The sequence below is a fragment of the Enhydra lutris genome, unplaced genomic scaffold (genome assembly GCF_002288905.1).
Source record: "Enhydra lutris kenyoni isolate GAN:26980312 unplaced genomic scaffold, ASM228890v2 scaffoldscaffold86, whole genome shotgun sequence".
Classification (NCBI taxonomy): domain Eukaryota; kingdom Metazoa; phylum Chordata; class Mammalia; order Carnivora; family Mustelidae; genus Enhydra; species Enhydra lutris.
The window spans coordinates 2790723-2813114 of record NW_019154170.1 but is presented as its reverse complement, the minus strand read 5'-3'; the positions used below and the strand labels follow the sequence as shown (position 1 = coordinate 2813114).

Below are 22392 nucleotides of genomic sequence, written 5' to 3'. Positions count from 1 at the left end.
GTGGGCCAGGGAGCCCGTGGCCGGGCTGGGAGCTTTGAGCTTCATCTGATGGCCAGACCACCTGGCACGGGGACTGGTGGGGCAGGCGGAGGCGAGGGCCCGGGATAGAGAGCTAGGGGAGAGATGCCCCCTCGGGGCAGGGGATGGGCCTCGCCGAGAAGGACTGGGGTCCCCAGGGAACTTTCAGACCTCATGTCATGGGGCCCGTAATAGTTTTCAGGATAAGTGGATTTAAATATCTCTCAAGGTTATCCTTCCCTCATGGTTAACCTTCCTCGTAAGCTTACATTTGCTCCGAGGACGTGCTTTCCAGCACATTGAATGTCAAAACTTCAAAGCTGCGGGTTCTACCCATTCAGTTTCTGGAAAATGTCTGCTGCTGGGCCCCATCATCCCTTGGGGTCAGTCTCTGAGCCCATCTGTCAGAGAGCCAGGCTGATTCCGGGGCAGGGCAGCCCTCTCATCCCCGACTCTGGTTCCCATAGGGATGGACAGAGCGTGTGCTGGTTGAGGGTCTGTCCCCTGGCAGGGGAGGGCCCATCCCTCAGGCATTTCTCACCCGCCCCTGGGGGCGGCTCTTGCGGCTTGGTGCACCCCCCTGTCAGGATCTGCTGGGCTTCTGCCCCATGGTTGAAGTCCAGATACAGGGAGAGCCTTCTGCACCCGAGGGGGTGGCAGCCGTGGGGTTGGGGGTGGGAAGGACGGCCACCCAGCCAGGCAGTGCGGTGCCCGTGGTGGTGGAGGACTCCTCAGGGTGGCCAGGGTGGCCCGTCCCCAGCTCGTGAGTCTCTGCCTTTGAAGACGATCCTGGGTCAGGTGCCAGCGTGTGTGGTCTGGTAGCACAGGACGGCTTCCCTGGGCCTAGGTGACCGTGACCCAGAGAATGACCCAGACGGCAGCAGGTAGCCCCGGTCAGTCCGGCCCAGAGTCTCTGCTCTTGGGACACATCCCTGGGCTGACGATGCTTGTTTCTCTTCCAGGGTGGGGAGGGGTGACCCAAGACTGCCCAGGACAGCTGGGACGCGCTGTAGTCGAATTGGTTCCAGGTGGGGCTGCAGGTGGCCAGGGGGGCATCAGATCAAGAAACAAACGACCTTAAAAAAATGAAGAGCTTTACTGAGATGAAGTCACGTGCCTGCAGTTTAGCCATTTGGAGGGTGTCCGTCGGTGGTTGCTGTGCGCACGGATCCCTGCTCTTAGCCTCAGAGTGAGGAGCAGAGATGGGGAGGCTTCCTAATCCTGCCCGAGGTTTTGGGGTCTGGTTCAGGCACGTTGTCACTAGGGAACCCACCGAGAGGCCGCCCTTCCTGTTAAGGGTACGCCCGGTGCACACCCGGGCTGCTCTGGCTTCAGGATGCCGCCCCGTTTCTGCACAGGTGGTGGGGCCTGGCTTGGGTATGGGCGAGCAGTGAGGGTGGAGGCGGGAGCCCCCAGCCGGGCCTAGTCCTGTGGCTCCTGCCTGCCGAGCGTGTGTCTGGAAGTCGAGCGACACTCGGATTGAATGGGCTGGGGAGATGCGGGCTCCAAGGGTCCCTGTCGTGTGAGGAGGCCTAGGCTGGTACAGCTGAGGGAGTCTCACGGGCCTGGGGGTGGGGAGGTCACAGGCATGGAAATCGCGAAGAGCTTTCCAGAAGCACGCTCGCCTACTGGCTCGTGAGCTTCCTTGGCTGCTGTAACCAATGGCCGTGAACCTGGTGACTTTATCCACTTCTGGGAGGCGGTGAGTGTGAGTGAGTCCTATAGGCTAAAGTCAAGGCATGGGCGGGGCTGCTTCTTCCAGAGATGTTCGGGCAGAACTCAGAATTTTTGTGATTTTTTTCAGCTTCAGAGGACTGCCTGCTCTCTCTGGCTTGGGGCCCCTTCCTCGGGTCAGTCCAGCCTCTGCTCCCCCATCACGTCTCTCCTCTCTCCCTCTTTTGATGGTCCAGGCTCATCCCCCTCTCAGGGTCCTTAAGTCACCTCATCTGCAAAGTCCCACCACAGTCTTATCCAAAACAGCTTCCCCCACCCACCGCACCCTTCGTCTCCCCCTTCCCTGCACTTGGCTCCTCCTTCCTCGTCCTTGGCGAGTTTTGTTGCTTCTGTCATTGAAATGCATCCAATCCCCTCCTCACCACTGTTGTCCCTAGCTTTGCCCCTGTCTGCCAGCTTCCGTGCTGGTCCTGAGCAGACAGGCCGGACGGCAGAGCCTGCAGGGCCCAGGGCAAGGGGCAGCCCCAGTGCTCCTCATTCTAAGACGGGAGAAATTCAGGAGGGCGACAGCCAAGCGTTAAACTCAGGCTGGGACTGGCCACTGAGGTCTTGCGCCCGCAGGGCCGGCCCTGCCTGTAGTCTCTTGCCCACAGCCACAGGGGGCTTTCTGAGGATGTAAATGGGATGTGTGCCCTTGCTCTGGACCACCAGTAGCTTCCCAGTCAGCCCACCGCAGCACACGCTCCCCCACGCGGCCTGCTTGGTCGGCTGGCCCCCACTGCACCCTGCGGTCCTCTCCTCCCTTCCCGGCCACCGCCAAAGCACTTCCCTCTGCCTGGAATTTCATCTCGCTCCAGACCTCTGTGTGACCTGTGCCCCCTTCGCTTTCGATGTTAAATTTGGGCCAAGCACACCCCTGCTGCCCAGCGCGCTGGGGTCTAGGGGAGCAGCCAGGATCGAGGTGTCACGTGACTTCACACTGCCTTATCTGTCTTTGACATTCTGGGACGCTGTCGGTCCCAGCTTGGCCGCTTCTGGACCCAGAGCTTAAGACCTCTTGTTCCCTGGTCGGTCGTGGTGTGGGCTCAGCCCAGGAGGATCCCCAGCTCCTCAGGGGCCCTGTGCCAGGTGTGCGAGGGCCAGTGCAGAGAGGGGAGACACGCTGGCTTCGCGCCTTCTGGGCCGCTGAGCATGGAGGAGTTTCCTGTGATTGTGTCAGCGTGGGATGGAAACAGATCCAGAGATGTTTGGAAGTAAAATCCCCTCCTTGCTCCCCTCTGAACTGTGCATCCTTTCACCCCAGAGGACGGTCTTTTTCTTCCCAGCATGGGAGACTGAGAGAAAGGGGTCCCCAGTGGAGGATGCGCCTGGCCGCAGCCCAGGGGGCCAGCGGGGCGGGGGCGCAAGGCCTGGCGGGCAGCGGTGTTCGCGTCTGCCGTGCTCGCTTTAGTTGTACTTACACACGTGCGGGTGTTTTATTTTATTTTTAAAAAAAGATTTTATTTATTTGAGAGCGACAGCATGAGTGGGGAGGAGAGGGAGAAGCAGGCTTCCTGCTGAGCAGGGAGCCCGATGCGGGGCTGGATCCCAGGACCCTGGGATCACAACCTGAGCCGAAGGCAGAGGCTTCACCGACTGAGCCCCCCAGGCGCGCTCACATGCGTGTATTTTAACCAAGCATCTCCAAGTGCATTACAGGCGTCACAGCCGCACCTCGAAGTAACAGCGACGTCTGAAACACAAACCACCGCCTCCTACTGTCACCCGGCGGCCCGCCCTTGTCCAGACCCCCCCCCAATCCCTGCATGTCTCCGTGGGGCGTGCTGCTTCCACGCACGGGGCGCTCATGTTTCTAGGGGAGGGTAGTGGAGGGGAACCCGCTCTTGTTTCTCCAAGGGCAGAACGTTCCTCCTCTTTCTTTCCTGCCGCCCTCCACCCACCTCCCCCTCTTTCTGCAGCAGGCTTACGGAGCTCTAATTCACAGGTAGAGTTCGCCCACTTGACGCGTACAATTCCGTGGTCTCTAGTGTGTTCCCAGCATCGTGTGACCACCCACACGGTCAGTTTCAGAACATTTCCATCACCCCACAAAGGAACCCCAGACCTTAGCCTTCTGTGTCTGCTTCCTTTCCTGAGCGCATGGCTCAGCATCTGTCCCCCAGGGCAGCGTGTCAGCGCCTTAGTCCTGTTCGTGGCCGTGTGGCTTACCTGTGGTGGGGACACGCCATGGGCATCCATTCATCCGTCAGTGGACACTTGGGTTGTTTCTGCCTTTTGGCCGTCGTGGCCAGTGCTGCTGGGAACACGGCTGCACATGTTTTTGTGTGGACGCACATTTTTATTTCTCTTGGGCCCTTTTCGATGCATAGGTCGATGCATAGGATTGCTTGGTCATCTGGTAATTCTCGGTGTGACTTTCTGGGGACCATCAGGCTGTTTTCCTCTGTGGCCGCCCCATCTCCCCTGCTGCCCCAGCTGTGTGTCAGGGTTCTGATTTCTCCACATCCTCCCCAGCACTAGTTGTTGTATGTTTTTTTTTTGTATTTTGTTTTGTTTTTGTTATTTTGATTACGGCCATCCCGGTGGGGACGAAGCATCTGCCCTGGCGGTCTGGGTTTGCGTGGCCTTGAAGGCTAATCCTGTAGATGGTCATTCTGCGCGCCGGTTAGCCACGCACGTATTTCCATCAGAGACATTAACCGGGCCGTTCGTCTTTTTCTCATCCCGTTGGGAATGCGCCTGCTCTCCAGCGTGTCACCAACCTGTGGAGAGCTCAGTGGTCTTTCCGGAGTGGCCTCCACGGTCCGTCAGGGCGTCGCTCACTTGGTCCTCTGCCCCCACGGTGCTTCCAGTGCACCGGGAGGTTGGCCCGGGGCTGTTGTTTGTCGAGATTCCGTTCTTATTTCTTAAGTACGTACACGTATGATTTTTATTTGCCTGCCTTCAAAAAACGTGTGACGGGTATGGAGTGTGAAGATTGTAAAACCATTTTAATTTTCTTCTTTATATTTACCTACTCAAAACCTTCATTTCCAAAGGCACAAATAAGGCAGAGGAAAAAACCACACATAATCCGCCACTGAGCTGCATCTGGGCGATGCCGGGGTCGGAGTGAAGCGTGTCTCGCTACTGCGCATGTGCAGAAGCCCCACCTGCTGTCTTCTTGTCTGCTCTCTCCACCTCCGAGGCGGAAACTCATCTCTGCGTCGTGACTTGCGATGTGCGAGGGAGCTCGTGTGGGCAGGACCCCGGGCTGCCCCGGCGCCGCCTGGGAGGAGCTGGTCCTGGGGACATGGTGGGTGTACCGCACAGCACCCTCTGCCCCCCACGCCACCCCACCGTGCCAGGTGGCCGACGGGCCCAGGGGCAGCCCCCACTGGAGGTGACACTGCTTGTCCCCAGGCGCTCAGAGGAGCCTGTGCGCCCCCTCCCCTGTAGGCCACACGTGAGCTAGCCTGGGAGAAGCAGCCAGCTGGCCAGGACCGGCCGGACCAGATCTGGAAGCTGTTGGGCTGGGGACTCGGGCTGTACCACCTGCCTGTGTGTGGCCTGGACACGTGATTTCCCCGGTGGCCTCTGTGAGCTGTGTGAAACGAGCTGCTTGTGTGGAGGGGATGAGTTGCCCATATCCGTCATGTACAACAGGGCTGGGAACTGTTCCGTGCTCATATGCCCGCTGCCCGCCAGCCTGGGCACTGTCTGCGGCAGGCTGAGGGCTCAGGACCAGGGGCAGCGACCAGGGCGACCATATCCAGCCAGAGGCGGGGTTGCTCACCCGCACAGGTTGGGTGGTCGGTGGGGTCCCCCGGGGGCTCGCTGCGCTGTGTGGTGGCGGGGTGTGGGGGTGGCGGGCGTGGGCGGCCCGTGGGCCGTGGGCCGAGGAAGGCCGATGAGCGGTAGCTGCAGTTTGGCCTCGAGTTCGAGCCGGTGTCCCATGTGTCACCTGAGGCCCCTGCCTGGGGAGGTCTTGCCACCACCCCTCCCTCCTGTGGCTCCCTGCACAGCTGACAGCCCGGCTCAGGCCATGCTGATGCTCCCAAGAGTGTCAGAGTCAAGGGCATTCCCCAGGCCGTGAGCTCCCCCGGGACAGACATGCTGTGTGCTGCTGCGGAGGCCGTAAGCGAGCCCCACAGGGTGGCATCTGGGCTGGAGGGGAGAGGCCGGGTGGTTTGGGGGCTTGGGTGGGGACGCAGGTGCCGGGCCCCGGCTGCAGGCAAGGGGCTGGGTTGGGATGGCATGGTGGTCAGTCCCAGGGCTGTCAGGGTTCCCGTGGGGCCGTCTCCTTGCTGGGCAGCCTGGCTGTGGCCTGGGTCCTGTGATGCCCGCTGCTCTGGAGGGACGCTGGTGACAACCCCTTTCCCTTTACAGCGCTGTTTCCATGGGGGTTTCCTGTGATTCCACCCAGAACTGTTGTCACACAGTGTCACGCACACTCTTGCTTGGTGGCTGCCCCTCAGGGAGAAGCCTGGGGACTTGCTTTGTACACGAGGCAGAGGCCTGTGGTGGGGTCCCAGCCCAGGACAGCGGTGGCCCCCTGTGTCAGGACCCTCAGGAGCCCTTAGTGGCAGGCAGTCTATCATTGGACCAGGGCCTTAGTGCTGTCCTCTGGATTCCAGCGCTGTCACTGCAGGGGGGGGATGGGGTGTTGAGGGCAGGGCCTGGAAGGGGTGCCTGGGGCCCCCAGAACCTACCCAGCAGATACCACGGGTCCTAGCTGCACTTTCTGGGCTCATGCTGCCCTCTAGTGCCTGCGAGGGGGAGTGCCTCAGGGAGGCTGCGGCCGCATCTTGGAGACACTGGAGCCCCCTTCCAGGGCCAGTGGACTTCCTGCCCTTTGCCCGCTTACTGGGGTGGGGTGGGGGAGTGTCACAGGAAATTGGGTTTGGCTAATTGTCTTCGGCGCTCTCGGGTCTGTCTGCTCTTGGGTTCTGACCTTTTCCAGGGGACCCTTCCCCAGAGTCAGTCCCCAAGCTCTCCCTGCTTGGGATGGGTCCCCGACTGCCTCGCTGGGTCCCCTTAACTCCTGGAACAGGAGGGAGCCGCCATAGTGTGTGTGCCCTCCTCCCCGAGAGGAGCTTGTCGCCAGCCTCTCTGCGGGCTCCTGTAGTGAATCTCGGGGCCAGCATCTCAGCCCAGCTCTCAGCTCCTACGTAGAAACTTCCAGGTGCGGTCGCAGCTGAGGGTGACAGTCCGGCGCCCAGCCTCATTCCCTCCGAGGGACCGTCACAGGGGCTGCTGTCAGCGCGGGCACCCGGCCCCCAGGTGCACGCGCTGATTTGAAGCTGCCGCCGGCACACCTGGACGAAAAGGCCCCGACCAGGAAAGCTTGTCTTTCTCGGGGCCCCGGCTTGAAATCAGCGCTCCGGCTTCCAGGGTTGCGTTGGCTCGGAGAGCTAGGGCGCCTCTGTTTTCAATTAGCTGCAGCCCTCTCGGTTTTCTGTGCCAGCGCGGAGAGATGGAGTCGGCTCCCAGCCTCCTCGCGGCGCGGCCCCTGCCTTTGTCTTCCCGAGGCCGCTGGTATTTTTAGCAGGACCGGACGGGTGGCGGCACTGGTGCGCTCACACTCTCTTGTCCTCTCCTCGCAGGTGTGACAGCTTCTCCGCGGCAGTCATGGGGTCTGAGGATCATGGGGCCCAGAACCCGAGCTGTAAAATCATGACGTTTCGTCCAACCATGGAGGAATTTAAGGACTTCAACAAATACGTGGCCTACATCGAGTCCCAGGGAGCCCACCGGGCAGGCCTGGCCAAGGTGGGTGACGCCCCAGGCCCAGCGCCACCTTCCACCGGCTCGGCTCTGCGTGGAACCCTGCGTCCCCAGGCCTGGCATGGCCGTGCCAGTGGTCACCAAGCCGCTCTTATCTCGTCAACGGACGTTATGGAGTTCCTCCCATGTGCCAGGCGCTCTCGTAGGCCTGGCATGCAGACATGAACCCCGCAGCCCCTGTCCCCGTGGGGGGCTGATGGCCGGGGCCAGCCCCTGGGGGAAATGGACCCCTAGGGCCTCGTGGTGGTGCCACACAGCGCGGCTCACCCCATGGCGGGTGGCAACAGGAGGGTGTCGGGAGTCGGGGAAGGCTTCCAGGGAGACCGGTCCCCAAGAACCGCGTCTCTTCCCGTGGCATGTCGCTTGTGCGCCTGTCCGTGCCTGCGCATGGTGTGCGAGCACACAGACAAGCGTAGCCCATGTTGCTTTTTACTGTGAACGCTTCACAGGAAGCTGTGAGTGTGGCACTGCTCGCCCGATCATTTGGAGCGTTTGTAACCTGCTTGTCGTGTGGTCTGGCGGCTGCCTGTGTGCCTAGCTCTTCCTCCGAGGGGCCTCGTTCTCTGTTCTTAAGAGAAGAGCGAGCGGTCAAGGAATTTTTCCACAAAGAGCCTCGTGCGCGGGGCCGTCTCTGTGCCCCCACTCAGCCCTGACACTGAGGAGACCTGGGAGCCGGTAGGCGGGGCTGTGTGCCACTCAGTCTGCACTTACTTACGTGCACCGGAATGTGAATTTCACGGGGCTTTCACTGGTCCCCAAACATTCTTGTTTTGTTGTTTTTTTTCTCTGTTTGAAATGGAAAGAAACAACACTCCACATTCTTGGCTCACGGGGCCATACAAAAGCAGCCCTGCTAGGGATGGGGAGGAGTGTGTCCCCCACTTCCTGCCCCTACCTGTTTTGGGTGGTTTTTTAATGGGTATCAAGCCCTCGTTGTTATGGTTATGTTTCTAATCTCAGCCCAGGGAGACGCGGCAGGCTTCCCACCCCGCACACCAGCATGGAGACGGCGTTCCGTGGTCCTGACAGTTGGGGACCAGAGCCCCTACTGCTGTGTTAGTTTTGCTCCTCCCTTTAGACTCTGTCCACTGGAAACCCTGGGTCCTGGGTTCTGGCGGGTTTGGGGGTTTTCTGCCCGGCTGGCCAACGGGCCATTGTCAGGGGACAGTTTCCCACCTGCTCTACCCTGTCGAGGGCCCCTGGTGTGGCGTGTGAGTTTGTGGAGGGGGCCTCCTGTGCCTTGCCTCCTGTTGTTGGCCTGCTTCTAGTTTTCCCGGGTTGCAGGAGCCCTTCTTTTTCTGGTTCAAGTCCCTCGTGGGAGGTGTCGCGAGTCGCTGTCCCACATGGCTCTGTCCGGGGCACTGTGAGACCCTCGTGGCTCTCATCCCAGCTCGTCTCTTCTGTCTCACTGTCTGGGGCTCCTCTCTCCCGGCTGGTCCACTGGCTCTGGCCGTTTCTCGAGTTTTCCATTCACGGTGCTGTGGTGGCTGCGGGCTCCATGTCCCCTGCAACCCAGTCTCCCAGAACTATCCAGAATGCACCTCTGCCTGCCTTTGCCCCTTCCCGCTTCATCTGTGCTGCTCCTTTGAGCCCCAGGGTTCCTGCTTTAAGTTCTAATCCAAGTGGAGTCATTTTTGACTAATTTATTTGGATCGAAGGAAAGTGGACTGGATGTTTCCTGAGGCAGGAGTTTCCTGGCGCGCGCGCACGCACGCACACACACACACACGTGCACACACACACACACACACACACACTCCCCTTCTCTCACATGGCCAGGACTGCGTGTCTGCACCCTGGAGTCCCCCGGCAGCCTCCCTGCCACTCCGGGGGGACAGGTGGGGCTTGGCAGGCACGTGCCCAGGGCCTTGGGTAACCCCCGTTCTTTTGGATGGGGGCCCTAGGCTTTCAGGGGTCCTGGCCTCTTTGGAGAAGGGATGTGGTGTCCTGCTGGCCTGAGCCAGCTCTGCAGGTGCTGACATCCCCTCGCCCTGGTCTCAGTGGTCTTGACCGCCCTTCTTTGTGCGTTCATCTGGGTAGCGCCAGGGGTTTTCAGTTTCATCACAGCTGTGTTCCCCAGCCCCCCACAAAAGCTCCGTGGGGCCCGGTGGAATTGGGTTTGGGGGCTATTCAGCTGGTATAGGGAGAGACAGGGTCCGGAGTCAGAAGAGGCTCTGAGGGTATGGGGAGCCCCACTCTGGGGCTCTTGGAGTGCCCCTGTCTTGTTCCTTGGCTGCTCTGTGCACGTCCCTGCCCCCTTGGGTTCTCAGCTGTCTACACAGCAGCGCCCGTGAGCGACAGGGGAGACGGGCCGGGGAGCCCGAGGCTCCCAGGAGGGGCGGACAGTTTGGGGATGACGTGTTTGCTTCATTTTGCAACCTTGGTTTCTGGCCAGCTTTTGCCTAATGGAACTGGGGGGGCGAACACGCATGGTGGGGAGCTGGAGGAAACACCACGGGCTTCTCTGAAGAGGGGGCGCCACCCATGTGTCTCAGGAGCCACCCAGACTCCCAGCCCTTTGGCCCAGAACCCGTTCCTCCGGGAGAGCATCTCCCACGCCAGAGCCACCGGCCCTCTGTTCGTGTTTGCTGCGTTTCCGGTCTCGGGTGTGTGAGCTGGCCACCTGACTCTTGAGAGTTCTCCCTCAAAATCTGAGAAAATTGTTGGGGCGCCTGGGTGGCTCAGCGGGTTAAGCCTCTGCCTTCGGCTCAGGTCATGATCTCAGGGTCCTGGGATCGAGCCCCGCATCGGGCACTCTGCTCAGCGGGGAGCCTGCTTCCCCCTCTCTCTCTGCCTGCCTTTCTGCCTACTTGTGATCTCTGTCAAATAAATAAAATCTTTAAAAAGAAAATCTAAGAAAGTCGTCGCTTGGAGGCCGACCCTAGCACCCGTTGTTACGCGGCCTCCTGCCGCACAGGGACCCCGTGTGGCGTATTGCAGCGGGCCCGCGGCGCAGGGAGAGGGCACGGCCCCAGACAGCCTTGACGGACCGGCCGTGTCCCCATTTACCTTAAATCAGGGTTCCCAGCCTCGGCTCTGCTGACATTGAGGCGGGTCATTCCTTTGGGGGCATCCTGGGCGCCATGGGGAGCAGCCCCCTGTCGTGACAGTCACAGATGTCCCCAGATGTGGCCCAGTGTCCTCTGGTGGCAGGGTCAGTCTGGGTGGGAGCCTCTGACTTCCGCTTCCTGGCTTTACTTACTTGTGCTCCAGGAGTAAATCCCCGAGTGCTGACGGAGGAGGTGGCACCTTTCCGTTGTTAACTGGCAGCTGGGGAATGAGTGTTTTCATGATGTCTATCGGGGACTCCTTGGGGACGGCAAATGAACTTCAGCTGTTCTGAAAGCTGCCGGCCGCCGTGGCCATTGACGTGGTGTTCTTGCCTTGCTGGCCTTGAGCTGCCAGAGGCCTCGGCCTCCTGAGTTCTTGGCTGCTGCACAGAAAACAGGTCAGTCTAGTTCCTTTTCCCAAAGCTGCTGGGTGACCCACTGGACATCTTGGAAGGAGAGTTGTTGTTTGCAAACACCTTCCCAGGGCTGGGAGAGACCAGCCCTTGGCCCCAGGGGCCTTCGCAGAAGCCAGCTGGGTACCCAGGAGGCCCCCGCCTGGCCCTGAGGCCTCGCCCAGCAGAGGAGGGGAAGCAGGAGGGCAAAGAGGCGAGTCGGGTGAGCTCAGTGCATACCCGGTGACCCCACTCTGGGCAGCCCTTCCCGGAAGCCCTTCCTGCAGGCCTCTGGGGGCTCTCCTGGGGTGGGGAGTGGTCGCCTGCGGGCCCTGCCGCCACTGTGAAATAGCTGTGCTGTTCCTTGGAGGGACCTTCTTGGGTCTTGTCTCCTAGGGTTTGTGGCGTTATCACTCTGGTGTCTCACCAGCTCTTCTCTGGTCTTTGCACTTAGGACTTGTCCCCTCTCCTTTGTCCTTTATGGTGTCTCCTCATCTGCTCCGTCCCATGATGGAAGGCCCTCACCGATCTTTGTTGTCCAGTGTCCCTCTGGCAGCCAGAGCTGTGTTTGCCCCTTGGAGGTGTCCCGGGTGGGGGGCGGTCAGAGCCCGGCTTGCGGTGCTGACTTCCACAGCCGGCGGTGTGGCCACAGAGCGCCTGACTGGGTGAGAGTGTGGGAGCCCTGGGTCCCCCCACCTGCTTGCTCGCTTTGTGATTGCACATTTATGCATGGGGGCCTGCCCCTGGGGTCTGCGGGGTCCACTCCCAGCTCCTGGAGCCCAGGCTGAGCTGTAGAGGGCCCAGCGGGCAGCGTCGGGAGGCCAGCACAGCTGTGCTCCGGCAGGTAGTGCCCGTGGCCCCGCACAGGTCAGCTGGGAGTCTGAGGAAGGGTGGAGATGGTTCCTGGTGCCTCCGAGGTATGGGGCCCGGATGCGTGCCTGGGGAGCCGCCGTCGGTCTCCTGGGGGAAGGCAGTGTGGTCTTCCATCTGCAGATGCCGCTGACTCCCCTCTCACCTCGCAGATCATCCCCCCAAAGGAGTGGAAGCCCAGGCAGACGTATGATGACATCGATGATGTGGTCATCCCAGCACCCATCCAGCAGGTGGTCACGGGCCAGTCGGGCCTCTTCACACAGTACAATATCCAGAAAAAGGCCATGACCGTCGGGGAGTACCGCCGCCTGGCCAACAGCGAGAAGTATGTGGCTGGGCTGGGGGGCGGGGAGGGGCGGGTGTCCAGGGGGGCCCCGAGGACCCCGTCTCTGAGGTGGAACCACACCTTGAGGGCCTCTAGGCACCCTGAAGTGGAGCCCTTGGCGGCTCCAGGCTCTGGGGGTACAGAGAGAGTGGGACACAGTGGGGACTGCCGTCCTGGCCCCCGAGACCGGGCCTGGCTTCTGGTCTGGTATTTGCAGAGCAGAGGGCGGAGGGCAACCCTCAGCGCCCGCGTCCCTCACCTGCTCCAGTGGTCCCCGGGGTGTGTTCCCACTCGGGTGCCCCAGGCCTGGTGGCCGGAGAGATGCGACGAGTGGGTATTGCTCCGGGGCAGGGCGGGGGCCTACCACCCATCCGTACCCCCTCAGTCCCCGATAAATGCTCTCCCAGGGCCATATCCGCGTTCTCGTGGCTGGGCTCCAAGGTGGGGGCGGAGAGCACGTCTCCAGCTGGGCCCCGGAGGGTGGGCCCCGCGGCCATGGTCGCTGTGTTGTTCGTCCTCCAGGTACTGTACCCCGCGGCACCAGGACTTCGATGACCTGGAGCGCAAGTACTGGAAGAACCTGACCTTCGTGTCCCCCATCTATGGGGCAGACATCAGCGGCTCTCTGTATGACGACGTGAGTGCCCAGGGCTCCCGCCACGCGCTGGGGGACCGAGGGATGCCGTTCCCTGGGAGGTGGTGGAGGGGGAGGCGTGGGAATAGGACTTAATCTTGCGGCCCAGTGCCAGCCCAGTGCCGTGGCCAGCTTCACTGGGTATTCTGTCTGGGCCCTGGTGACAACCACGTGCTGAGTCTCAAGGTGAAGAAAGAAGGAATCCGGGTGTGTTTCTGATTTGCAGAGTCTGTCCTGCGAGACTGTCGTCCCCCCCCACCCTGATCTGAGCTCAGGCAGCCTGTAGCTGACCTCCCAGGGGCATCCTAATTCTCAGTTAGTCTGGTACTTTCTTCTCCAGTTGCTATCACTCTGTTTCTGGGGGCCTCCAGGGCCCTGAGTTCTAGCCCCTGGGCTGGGCTGCAAGGGCCCTGGGGGTACCTGGGGCAACGGAGGGGCCTCATGCTGGCCTGGGCCTGTCCAGGGGCGCAGACCAGACCCTGGTGGGGATGCGATGTGGAGGCCCTGCAGAGGTGCCGCTGTTCGGCAGGACGGGGCTTTGAGTGGGACCCCCACTTTTTTAAGGGACCGTTTATTAATACTTTCGGGGCATCTGATAATCCTGGGATGGCTCTACCAAGACCCATTGATTTCTAAGCTCTTAAGCCTGCCTCTCTCCTGCGTGTGTTCTGCCCTGGGGCTCTCCCTGGTGGGGTGGTCCCCAGCTGCCCTCCCTGCCGCCCTGTTCCGAGTCCTCACTCCGAAGGTATCTGTTGCTGGATGGCTCTATCCATTCATCCATGCTCCTCATGAGAGTAGCTGGGGGCGCCTCCTGCGTTCTGGGCTTGGGGGGTGCTGGCGTGGGTGGGAACGAGGCCCCCTCAGAAGGATCAGGACCCTCCTGAACGCATTAGGACAAGCGGTGAAACGTGTTTCCCGAAAGGTGTTGGAAGGACATGACTATCGCGTGGGTCCCAGCGGTTCGCCCCGCTTGGGGAGCCTGTCTGACCTGTGGCCCACTGGCCTTCCAACTAGGGGGTCCCAGTTCGTGGTGGGGGCAGGTTTATTCCTCTGAGCCGGGCACCAAGGGCAGGCATGTCAGGCTCAGGGAGCTCACCCTTAAGAACCCAAGGGAGACGCCCTCGCCCTGGGAGGTCAGGGACTAAGCTGACTCGTGGCCGTGGTTTCCCCTTCCTTGGACCTTGGTTTCCCCTTCCTTGGACCTTGGTTTCCCCATCCACAAGAAGGGATACAGATGGTATGTGGCTGTCCCCCAGCAAGGGTGTCTTGGACCAGGAGGTTTGGTTTCTCCCTGGGACCCTGAGCTCAACCACTTGGCCTTGACCCCACAGCATTGGCAAGCTTGTGAGGTCACGTGGCATCCTGCCACATGCACGCCTTGGGTGTGGCAAGGACAGCAGGACAGGGGCCTAGGGGCCTTGTCAGCGCAGACACATCTAACGCGAGGGGGTGCAGCCCAGTCTCTCACGCTGCCCCCGAGTACCTCAGCTGACTTGTAGCTCACCCCAGGGCCTTGAACTTTCCAGGACTGTGAGCGGTTGCCCTGTGTGTGGTTACAGCCGTGTTCGCACCATGAGCCGGCTTGCCCTCGGGCCTTCCTCAAGGTGCAGAAATTCCTGTGACAGGCTGAGTGGGGACAGTGGGACTGCGACCCTGGGCTTTCTGGGGCCCGTCTGGGTCCATCCACCCGTGCTGTGGCTGCTGGTCCTGCCTGCCACCTCCAGACGTCAGCGCTGCCACTGCTCCCTGATCCTCTGCTGGTTTCGAGGGCTTCCCGGCCCCACAAGAGGGGCCCAGCTGCCCAAGCCCCCTTTCCCATGTCAGGCCGCCAAGGACCAGAGGAACCGGTCGCAGCAGCCCCAGATCAGGCCTTTCCTCCGGCTGCATTCCAGCCGGGCTCAGGGCACCTCCCTGAAGGGCTCTGGCAGGAGGCCAGCAGTGGGGGGGTCCCTGGGTGCTGTGCCCCCTGCTCTGTGAGAGCATGAAGAAAACGATTTTCCCGAGGGCTCTGCGGAAGCCCCGTTCTTGATGGTTGTGACCTTCCGTCCTCCTCCTTGCCTCGGGGAGACCTCAGGGCTCAGTGCCTGGGAGCCTTGTCCCCATCCCCATCCCGCTGTTGGTATACAGTCCCGGTCGTTGGTGATCCTCACACGGCCACAGCTGGGATGAAGTTCTGGTGCTCGAGGGCCGGCAGTGGGCAGCCCCGTGAGGGCCTGCAGTTCGACTTCCCGGACTCTGAATCGTGACTTCTAGGAAGGGATTCCGATCCCAACAGCTGCTGGGTTAGAAGAGCTGAAGTTTCTGTGTTGCGTTAGGACGCGTGGGGAAGTCACATGCTTGTTTGTCTGAAGGGCTGTTCTTGTCCATGGAGTTCAACAAAGTTAGTGCTCGCGGGGATTGGTTGCTCCTTTGTCCGTTGTCTGACCTACTTTGTGTTTTTTAAAGGAAGCACAATTGAGATGTAATTCACACACCACCCAGTTCCCCCACGTAGAGCTTACAGTTCAGTACTTTCTACTGTATTTCACTGAGTTGTACGGCCATCACCACAATCAATTCCAGAACATTCCATGAGCCCCCAAAGAAGCCCTTTCTCATCAGCAGTCCCTCCCTGTCCCCCCCTCCCAATACCCATGAGCCCCTTTCCCGTCTGTGGAGGAGTGTGTTCTGGGCATATCACACATGTGGACTCACACCCCGTGTGGCCTTCTGTGTCTGGGTCCCTCCCTGAGTGCCGTGGGCTCAGGGTCCGTCCCCAGGGCAGCACACAGGGGCGCCTCACTCCTGTCTGTGGCCCAGTGACCTGCTCGTGTGTGGTGGACATGTGTACTGTCCATTCGCTTGGATCGTTTCCACTCTCTGGCCGTGGCAAGTCACATGGCTGTGAACGTGCAGACGCAAGTCTCTGTGCGGACGGATGTTTTCATTGCTCTCGGGCATGTCCCTAGGCCATCAGCTGTGTCCTCACGTGCTAAGTCCACGTTTACCTTCCAAGGAACGGCCTGCGTCCTCCCCCGGAGCGCATCCTGTTTCCTGTCCCCAGCAGTAGAGCACCTCCGAGGGCTCAGTTTCCTCCACGTCCTCCCCGACGCTTGTCACGGTCTTGCTCTTTGCCCCTGCGTGTCCTTGCGGGTGTGACGTGCTGTCCACCCTGGGGTTTTGACCTGAGCCTGCCTGTGAGCTAACGACGTCGAGCCTCTTTGCACCTGCTGGTAAACCACGTACTCTTGCTTTGAGGAGAAACGTCCACGTGGCTCTTCGCCTTCTTTTTAATCAGGTTATTTGTGTTTCTACTGTAGTTAGGAGACCTTCGGAGAGGACACAAGTCTCTGACCTGATGGGTGACTCATGCGTATTTTCTCCCCTTCTATGGGGTTTCTTTTTCACTTTTTTTTTTTAAGATCTTATTTACTTGACAGAGACAGAGATCACAAGTAGGCAGAGAGGCAGGCAGAGAGAGAGGAGGCGGCAGGTTCCCCCTGAGCAGAGAGCCCGGTGGGGGCTCGATCCCAGGACCCTGAGATCATGACCTGAGCTGAAGGCAGAGGCTTTAACGCACTGAGCCACCCAGGAGCCCCTCTTTTTCACTTTATTGATGGTGGTTTTTTTTTAAAGCATAGAAGTTTTTAATTGGGAGAAACCGGATTTCTCTTTTTATTTTCCTCGAGTGCTTCTGAGTCTGTGTTTGGGTTCCCGGCTTCTGCCTGGGGCTCACCTTGCCAGGACCAGCCACTTGTTCCAGGACGTGTAACGGGGAGGGTCCAAGCGGGATGTGGGGCAGGGTGGGCTTGGGATGCAGAGAATGTGGACGCTCGCTCAGCGTCTCCTCAGGCTTGGGGGGCTCTCCAGGGACTGGAAACAGATTGACGTGGATTTTATGAGCTCTCATGGCAAGATGGGACCTGTCTGGGCATTAGGAGTAGATGAGTCCGGCGGGCAGGGGTTCTGGCCTGGTTTGCCTGGTTCCGAAAGCCATCCGTCTCCTCTGGCAGAAAGTGCCGGAGGGGCTGTCTGTCTGGCCCCTTTGCTGAGCTCGCTCCATTCCACGGTCATCTTTCTCCTTCCATGTCATTGGCTCTGAGGCACATTAATTACTCACAACCAAACCTCAGCCTTCCCAGTGTGGCCTTCACTGCCTATGACGAATGCCTAGCTCGGCGTGGCATCCGGAGGAAGCCCTGCGTGGCCCAGGCCGAGGGGCTGGTGTCTCAGGGTGGGAGGAATCCCCAGTGGGGTTCAGACCCTGGGGCAGGTGGGGCTGCGACGTGGGCCGGGTTGGGGCTGGCCGCGACCTCTCGGGCCCTCTGCGCAGTCTGCCTTGTAGGCTTCCTGTGCTCCTGCTGGGCCCTCGGGGATGGCCCGCCACCAACCGTGTGCTCGCTGCCCTGCAGGACGTGGCCCAGTGGAACATCGGGAGCCTGCGGACCATCCTGGACATGGTGGAGCGTGAGTGTGGCACCATCATCGAGGGCGTCAACACCCCCTACCTGTACTTCGGCATGTGGAAGACCACCTTCGCCTGGCACACGGAGGACATGGACCTGTACAGTATCAACTACCTGCACTTCGGGGAGCCCAAGTCCTGGTGAGTGGCTGGCCGGCAGCTGGGCCGCGGTGAGGGGGCTGCCCGTGCGCTCCGGGGGCTGCACGGGTGAGGGGGCACCTTCTGGGGGCCTCTGGGGACAGGCTTGGGCCTGTGGCTGGGCAGGCCCAAGTCTAGGGGCTCCGGCAGCTTGTGACCCGTTGGCCCAGCCCTGTTGGCTTCAGGGGCGGCCTCAGTGGGGGATCAGGGGGCACGCGTCCCCAGAAGTGAGCTTCCTCCCCGGAGCTCATGGATTGCTCCGTGGGGGTGGCATCCGCAGCATGTCTGTGGTGCTGGGGGCGCTCCCTGGGGCCGTGGGCCTGGGGAGCGGTTGGCTGTGAGCCCTGAGCCTCCCCCCACCACCTCCCCCTCCCCCACCCTCCTGGCCTCTAGCTTGGGGGGGGGTGGGGGGGTGTTAGTAGCCCCCTGCTGGCAGGGCTAGAGCGGGCGCACGGCCTGAAGGAAGGCCACCCTGTGAGCGATGGGCCCTGCAGGCCAGGTGGAACATCCGGCGCCATCTGTGTTCTGGATTCTGGGAGCCGAGCACCCCCTTCCCATCCGCCTTCCACTGGCGGGATTGCTGTGTGCCGCCTTCTGTGTGGGGCCGCCTCTGTTCCCTGCGGTTCCCAGCAGAGATGTCTCCGCTGGTCCTTTACATCTCCTTGCCTTTTCCCAGCGGTCTTAGAAGGTTCTGTTACAGTGATCATCGCCGCCCAGAGGGAGTGGGAGGGGGAGCTGGAGCCCCAGGAGCAGCCCGTGGCCTCCGGAGCTCAGCCGAGTGCCTCCGCATGTGGAGGGGGCGGGGGCGGGGGTGGAGAGGCCCCAGCTTAGTCGGGGACCCAGGCTGGCCCATCACGCGGCAGAGCCTGTGTCCACAGGCGTGGGGAGAGGCCATTTCCAGCTCCTTGGAAGTCACTGGGACCTCCTAGAGCCCTTCGCTAAGGGAGGGTGGGAGCAGGCCCTCTGAGCAGAGGGCTCAGAAGCCAGAAGGAGGCCCCATGCCTCCCTGTCCCGGCGTTGGCTATGGGACCACCCTTGGCTCCCCTCTGAGGTGGCCGCAGTGGGATCCTGGCCGTGCTGTCCTGCAGGGGGCTCCTGGTCTGACAGGGAGGGCTGCGGAAGCATTGGGGGTGAACGTGGCAGAGGCTGCCTAATGAATGACCACACACCTGGAGGCTTACCACGACTCACGCATCGTCCCTGACGTTGCTGGAGGTCAGGAGTCTGACTCAGGTCGCACCGGGCTAAATGCAGGCCTGAGCAGGGCCTGTTCCTTCCAGAGGCTTCAGGGGAGACCTGGCTCCCGCCTCTTGCTGGCCTGAGTCTCCCCCCTCCCACCCCCCCCACGCCCATCCTCACCTCCAGCAGCGCAGGGTCTGCCCATCTCTGGGACGCCCACCCTCTGCCTCCCACTCATGGGGGCCTCTTGAGGACGCCGGGCCCAGGGTCACCCCCACCTTGGGGGCCTTGACTTCATCCCCCCCGCAGAGTCCCTTTACTGCGTGAGGTGACATTGTTAACAAACTCTGGTGGTGAAGCCGAAGGCATCTTTGGGGCCGCCGTCCTGCAGGCCATGGGCCCTCTGACCTTGGCGTTGCACTGTATCGTTAACCTTGTGCGTGTGCTGGGATCCTGGTAGGATTCCGAGCGCTTCTCGCTGTCAGTTCACTTGTCTCTGTGGCTTTGCTGCAGCTCTGGGTCATTGTGGCCTCTGGCTAGGGGGTACTTACCTTGTAGGAGGCATTTGGAGAGAGATCGATGGGGTTGGTGATGCCTGTTGCAGGAAGGCCCGAGTCTCACACCCCATGTGGTCCTGAGCGCGTGAGTGGAGAGGTGCGTTCTGGTAGGGAGTGTCACCCCAGTGCTGCCCAGCAGGGCCCAACAACAGCTCCGTTACCCCGTCCCCTCCCCTCGTCTTGATGGCCAGGTCAGGCTGCAAGACCGTGAGGCCCTAGTCCAGGCCCGTGGGGAGGGGCTGTGCTCCGGCGGGACCCCGCAGCGGTGAGCAGGGCCTGGTGGTGCAGCTGGAGGGGTGAGATGCTTGTGCCCCTTCCCTGGGGGCTCTGCTTGCCGGCTCCCAGCACTTTGTGTCCTCCCCGTGGGCCGGGGCAGGCTGAGTACCGCCAAAGAGCCTTCTGGTCCACAGGCTGTGGTGTGTGCAGTGTGTGTGTGTATGTGTGTGTGTGTGTGAGTGTGAGAGTATGTGCGAATGTGTGAGCATGCATATGTGTGCATGAGAGTGTATGTGTGCGTATCCCTGTATGTTTGTGCATACGCGCTTGTGTGTGAAGGTGCGTGAGTTCACGTGTGTATGTCTGAGCATGTGTGGCCGTGTATATGTGTAAGTGTGCAGTCGTGTGTGATGTCTGAGTGCGTGTGTGCTGCGGTCCCAGCTTACTGGTCTGGATGGTTCCTAGTGCTGCCCCCGCCACCTCACCCCCCTGGGGTGGGGCTGGAGGGCAGGAGGTGTCTGTCTTCTCTCAGCACCGGGTTCCGATCCCAGCCCCGTGCGGCTCCCCCGAGCACCACTAGATGGCGCCCCCACCCTTAGCACTGGCTGCTGCTGCCTGCGCCCTGGAAATTTCCCTCGTTCTTCCGTCCTTTCTGTGTACTCCTGGACCCCAGCAGTGATGGCCCCAGAGGCTCCCTGGGAGCGGCAGCAGGAGGAGAGTGAAGACTGCTCCGGTGGGTAGTGGGAACACTCAGCTCCCCACTGCGGACGCCCTCGTTTTGGCCTGGGTCTGCCGGCCAGAGGGATTGGAAAGGGAGAAAACCCACCTTTTCTTTAGAACACAGAACAGAACACACGAAAGGAGCCGCAGCTGAATGCTGGCACCTGCCAGCCGATGGCAGGTTCAGCTTTAGCCGTGGCCCTGCCTGAGGATGCGGTGGCCTCGGGAGGCTTGGGGCGAAGTGTGAGCTTGTGATGGGCAGCGACGGTCACAGAGAGGGTGACTTGGGAAGTGGCCTGGAGAGTCCAGGGAGGCAAGGGAGAGGGCACTAGGAACATGAAGGGTAGCAGCCCCTGGCTGATGGGGCGGCTAACAGGCAGGACTGACTTCTCCTCGCTCGCCTCCGACCTCTGGCAGCTTGGGGTTGAGGCCGCAGCCCCAGCACCCCTGTCCCCTCCTGTCTACCCACCCCCGCTTCTGCCCCTTCACTCCCGCTGACTCCTGAGAGCCCTGGGGCAGCAGTCGGCAAGGCTGGCATCGGGCACGGCAGTGGTTCATCTGAGGGAAAGAATGTTCTGGAAGGCAGCTTGACCTTGGTCTTGGTTTCTGGTCCTGAAGAGGGAGGGGATCACACACGGGGTGCCTCGTGCTGACAGAGTGTGACCGGTGGGAAGAGGCTCTTCCATGCAGGCTTCTTGCCCCCCACCCCAGCGGCTCAGCTCAGGCACTCTCTCCCCAGGACCCGGGTGGGGGCCCCAGATGTTGGCAGGGCACCCCACGCTTGTACTCGCTATGTGTGACCTTGGCGTATCTCCTTGTCAGATAGTGGACCCTAGGAGGGCAGGGCCCTCAGTCTCCCCCTGCCCCACCCTGGGTCCCTAGTCCCCAACAGGGGCCTGGCGCAGAGAGGGGGCTCCGTGTCTATCTGGGTCCTAGAGGGCCAGTGCCATGTCTGTGGGAACCGGTCCTTGGGGCTGAGACCCCTCTGGGTGCCCCCGCCACCAGAGCCTGGGGGTGGGTGCGGCCCCTCTGGTCCCTGGGCTGGTGGTTCAGGGGGCCGCTGGGTGGCGCCCTGGCTCCTGGCCCTTGTCTGGGGCCATGGTGCCTGCGCACCCCCACCCCCCGCCCCCTGCAGATTGTGCTCACACGCCCGCCCGCCCTTCTCTCTGATTGCTCGTTCCTCCGTCGTCTGCAGCGGCTTAATTGCAACCATTTCCGAGTATTTCGGTAGCATCGTCTTTTTTTTTAAGTGTCGACGTCCTCAGGTTTACAGCGGTTTATGGAGCCTTCCTGGGTCTGTTGCTACTTTGGGAGCGTGATTTGTGTGTCACAGCGGCGTGAACAGCCGGGCGTCGATGAAAGCGTGGAATTGCTTCAGAAGGCCGGCATTGGGTGGTGCTCTCAGGCAGCAAAGGCTAAGAATATCTGAAGCATTTGAGTGCTTCAAAATCCCTTTTGAGATGGGGATTTAAAATAGACCTGCTGCTGGCAACTCAGCTGCTCCCTGGCCTTCCTGGGGCCAGTGAGGCCGGGAGGGCAGTCCTCGGAGGCTGGTGGGGAGGGCTGCGTGATTCCACCCGGGTTCAAACAGCTGGGCCTTCTGGGAAGTGCTGGGGCGGTGGACCACCCGCCATCCCAGGCCCTCCCAGGCCCTCCCAGAGCCCCTGGTGCTTGCTGAGCTGGAGGCAATGTCCCACGGCACGTCCCAGGACCGCTCCGCCAGACGGCCACCCCAGTCCTTCCCCGCACGCTGTAGCCATGGTGGGTCCCAGGCCTTGTGAGCGTCCCACGGGGGGCTGTAAGATGATGGGAACGGCACCCCCACCTGGCATGGCGTCTTGCTCAGGTCCAGACCGAACACAGTGTTCCCGACAGCGTCCCCTCTTGTTCTCTCCGTGGCTTCCTTGTGCCCAGCAGGGGCGGGGGCAGGGGGTGGGGTGGGGGAGGGAGAGTGCGGGGAGGACAGGCCTCCCAGGGGCCTCCTGAGGGCCCCTGGGGTGGTGGCGGGGACAGACAGTGTTCCCTGCAGGGCGTTCGTCTGGGCCCTGACCCTGGCCTTCAGGCCCGTGACTCAGCAGCATCCCCTGGTCCCAGAGTTGTCTCCGGCTGTGCTCTCAAGGCTTCCCCAGCCTTCCCTGCCCGCCTGCTTCTGTTGGCCTGGGATACATCTCTCAGGTCCTCCTGGCTCCCCACGGCAGGGAGCCCGTCCTCAGACCAGCACGTGTGCCCGCACGCACGCCTGTCTGCCCCACGTGTGCAGTGCACGTGCGCTCACTCGCGCAGGCGTCCCGTGTGGGGGCTGGGGGGAGCCTTGGGGAGGGAGCTGCTCCCACAAAGGGCATGGAGCCTCCCTGCCCGCTGGCTCGTGCAGTGTCCTGGGCACCAGGAAAGGATCCTTGCAAGCAG

At 61.5% G+C, this 22392-nt stretch overlaps 1 protein-coding gene across 2 annotated transcripts in view; it reads left to right on the top strand.

The window, feature by feature from the left end:
- The window catches only part of LOC111161727 (lysine demethylase 4B), a 98445-nt gene that overhangs the window by 4921 nt on the left and 71132 nt on the right, over positions 1 to 22392 (top strand). For both annotated transcript variants that reach the window (XM_022525606.1, XM_022525607.1), the window contains 4 exons: positions 7278 to 7443; positions 11923 to 12098; positions 12621 to 12735; positions 17124 to 17317. In XM_022525606.1, the coding sequence (XP_022381314.1) occupies positions 7278 to 7443; positions 11923 to 12098; positions 12621 to 12735; positions 17124 to 17317 (651 nt within the window). Of the gene's footprint in view, positions 1 to 7277; positions 7444 to 11922; positions 12099 to 12620; positions 12736 to 17123; positions 17318 to 22392 lie in introns of those variants that run through there.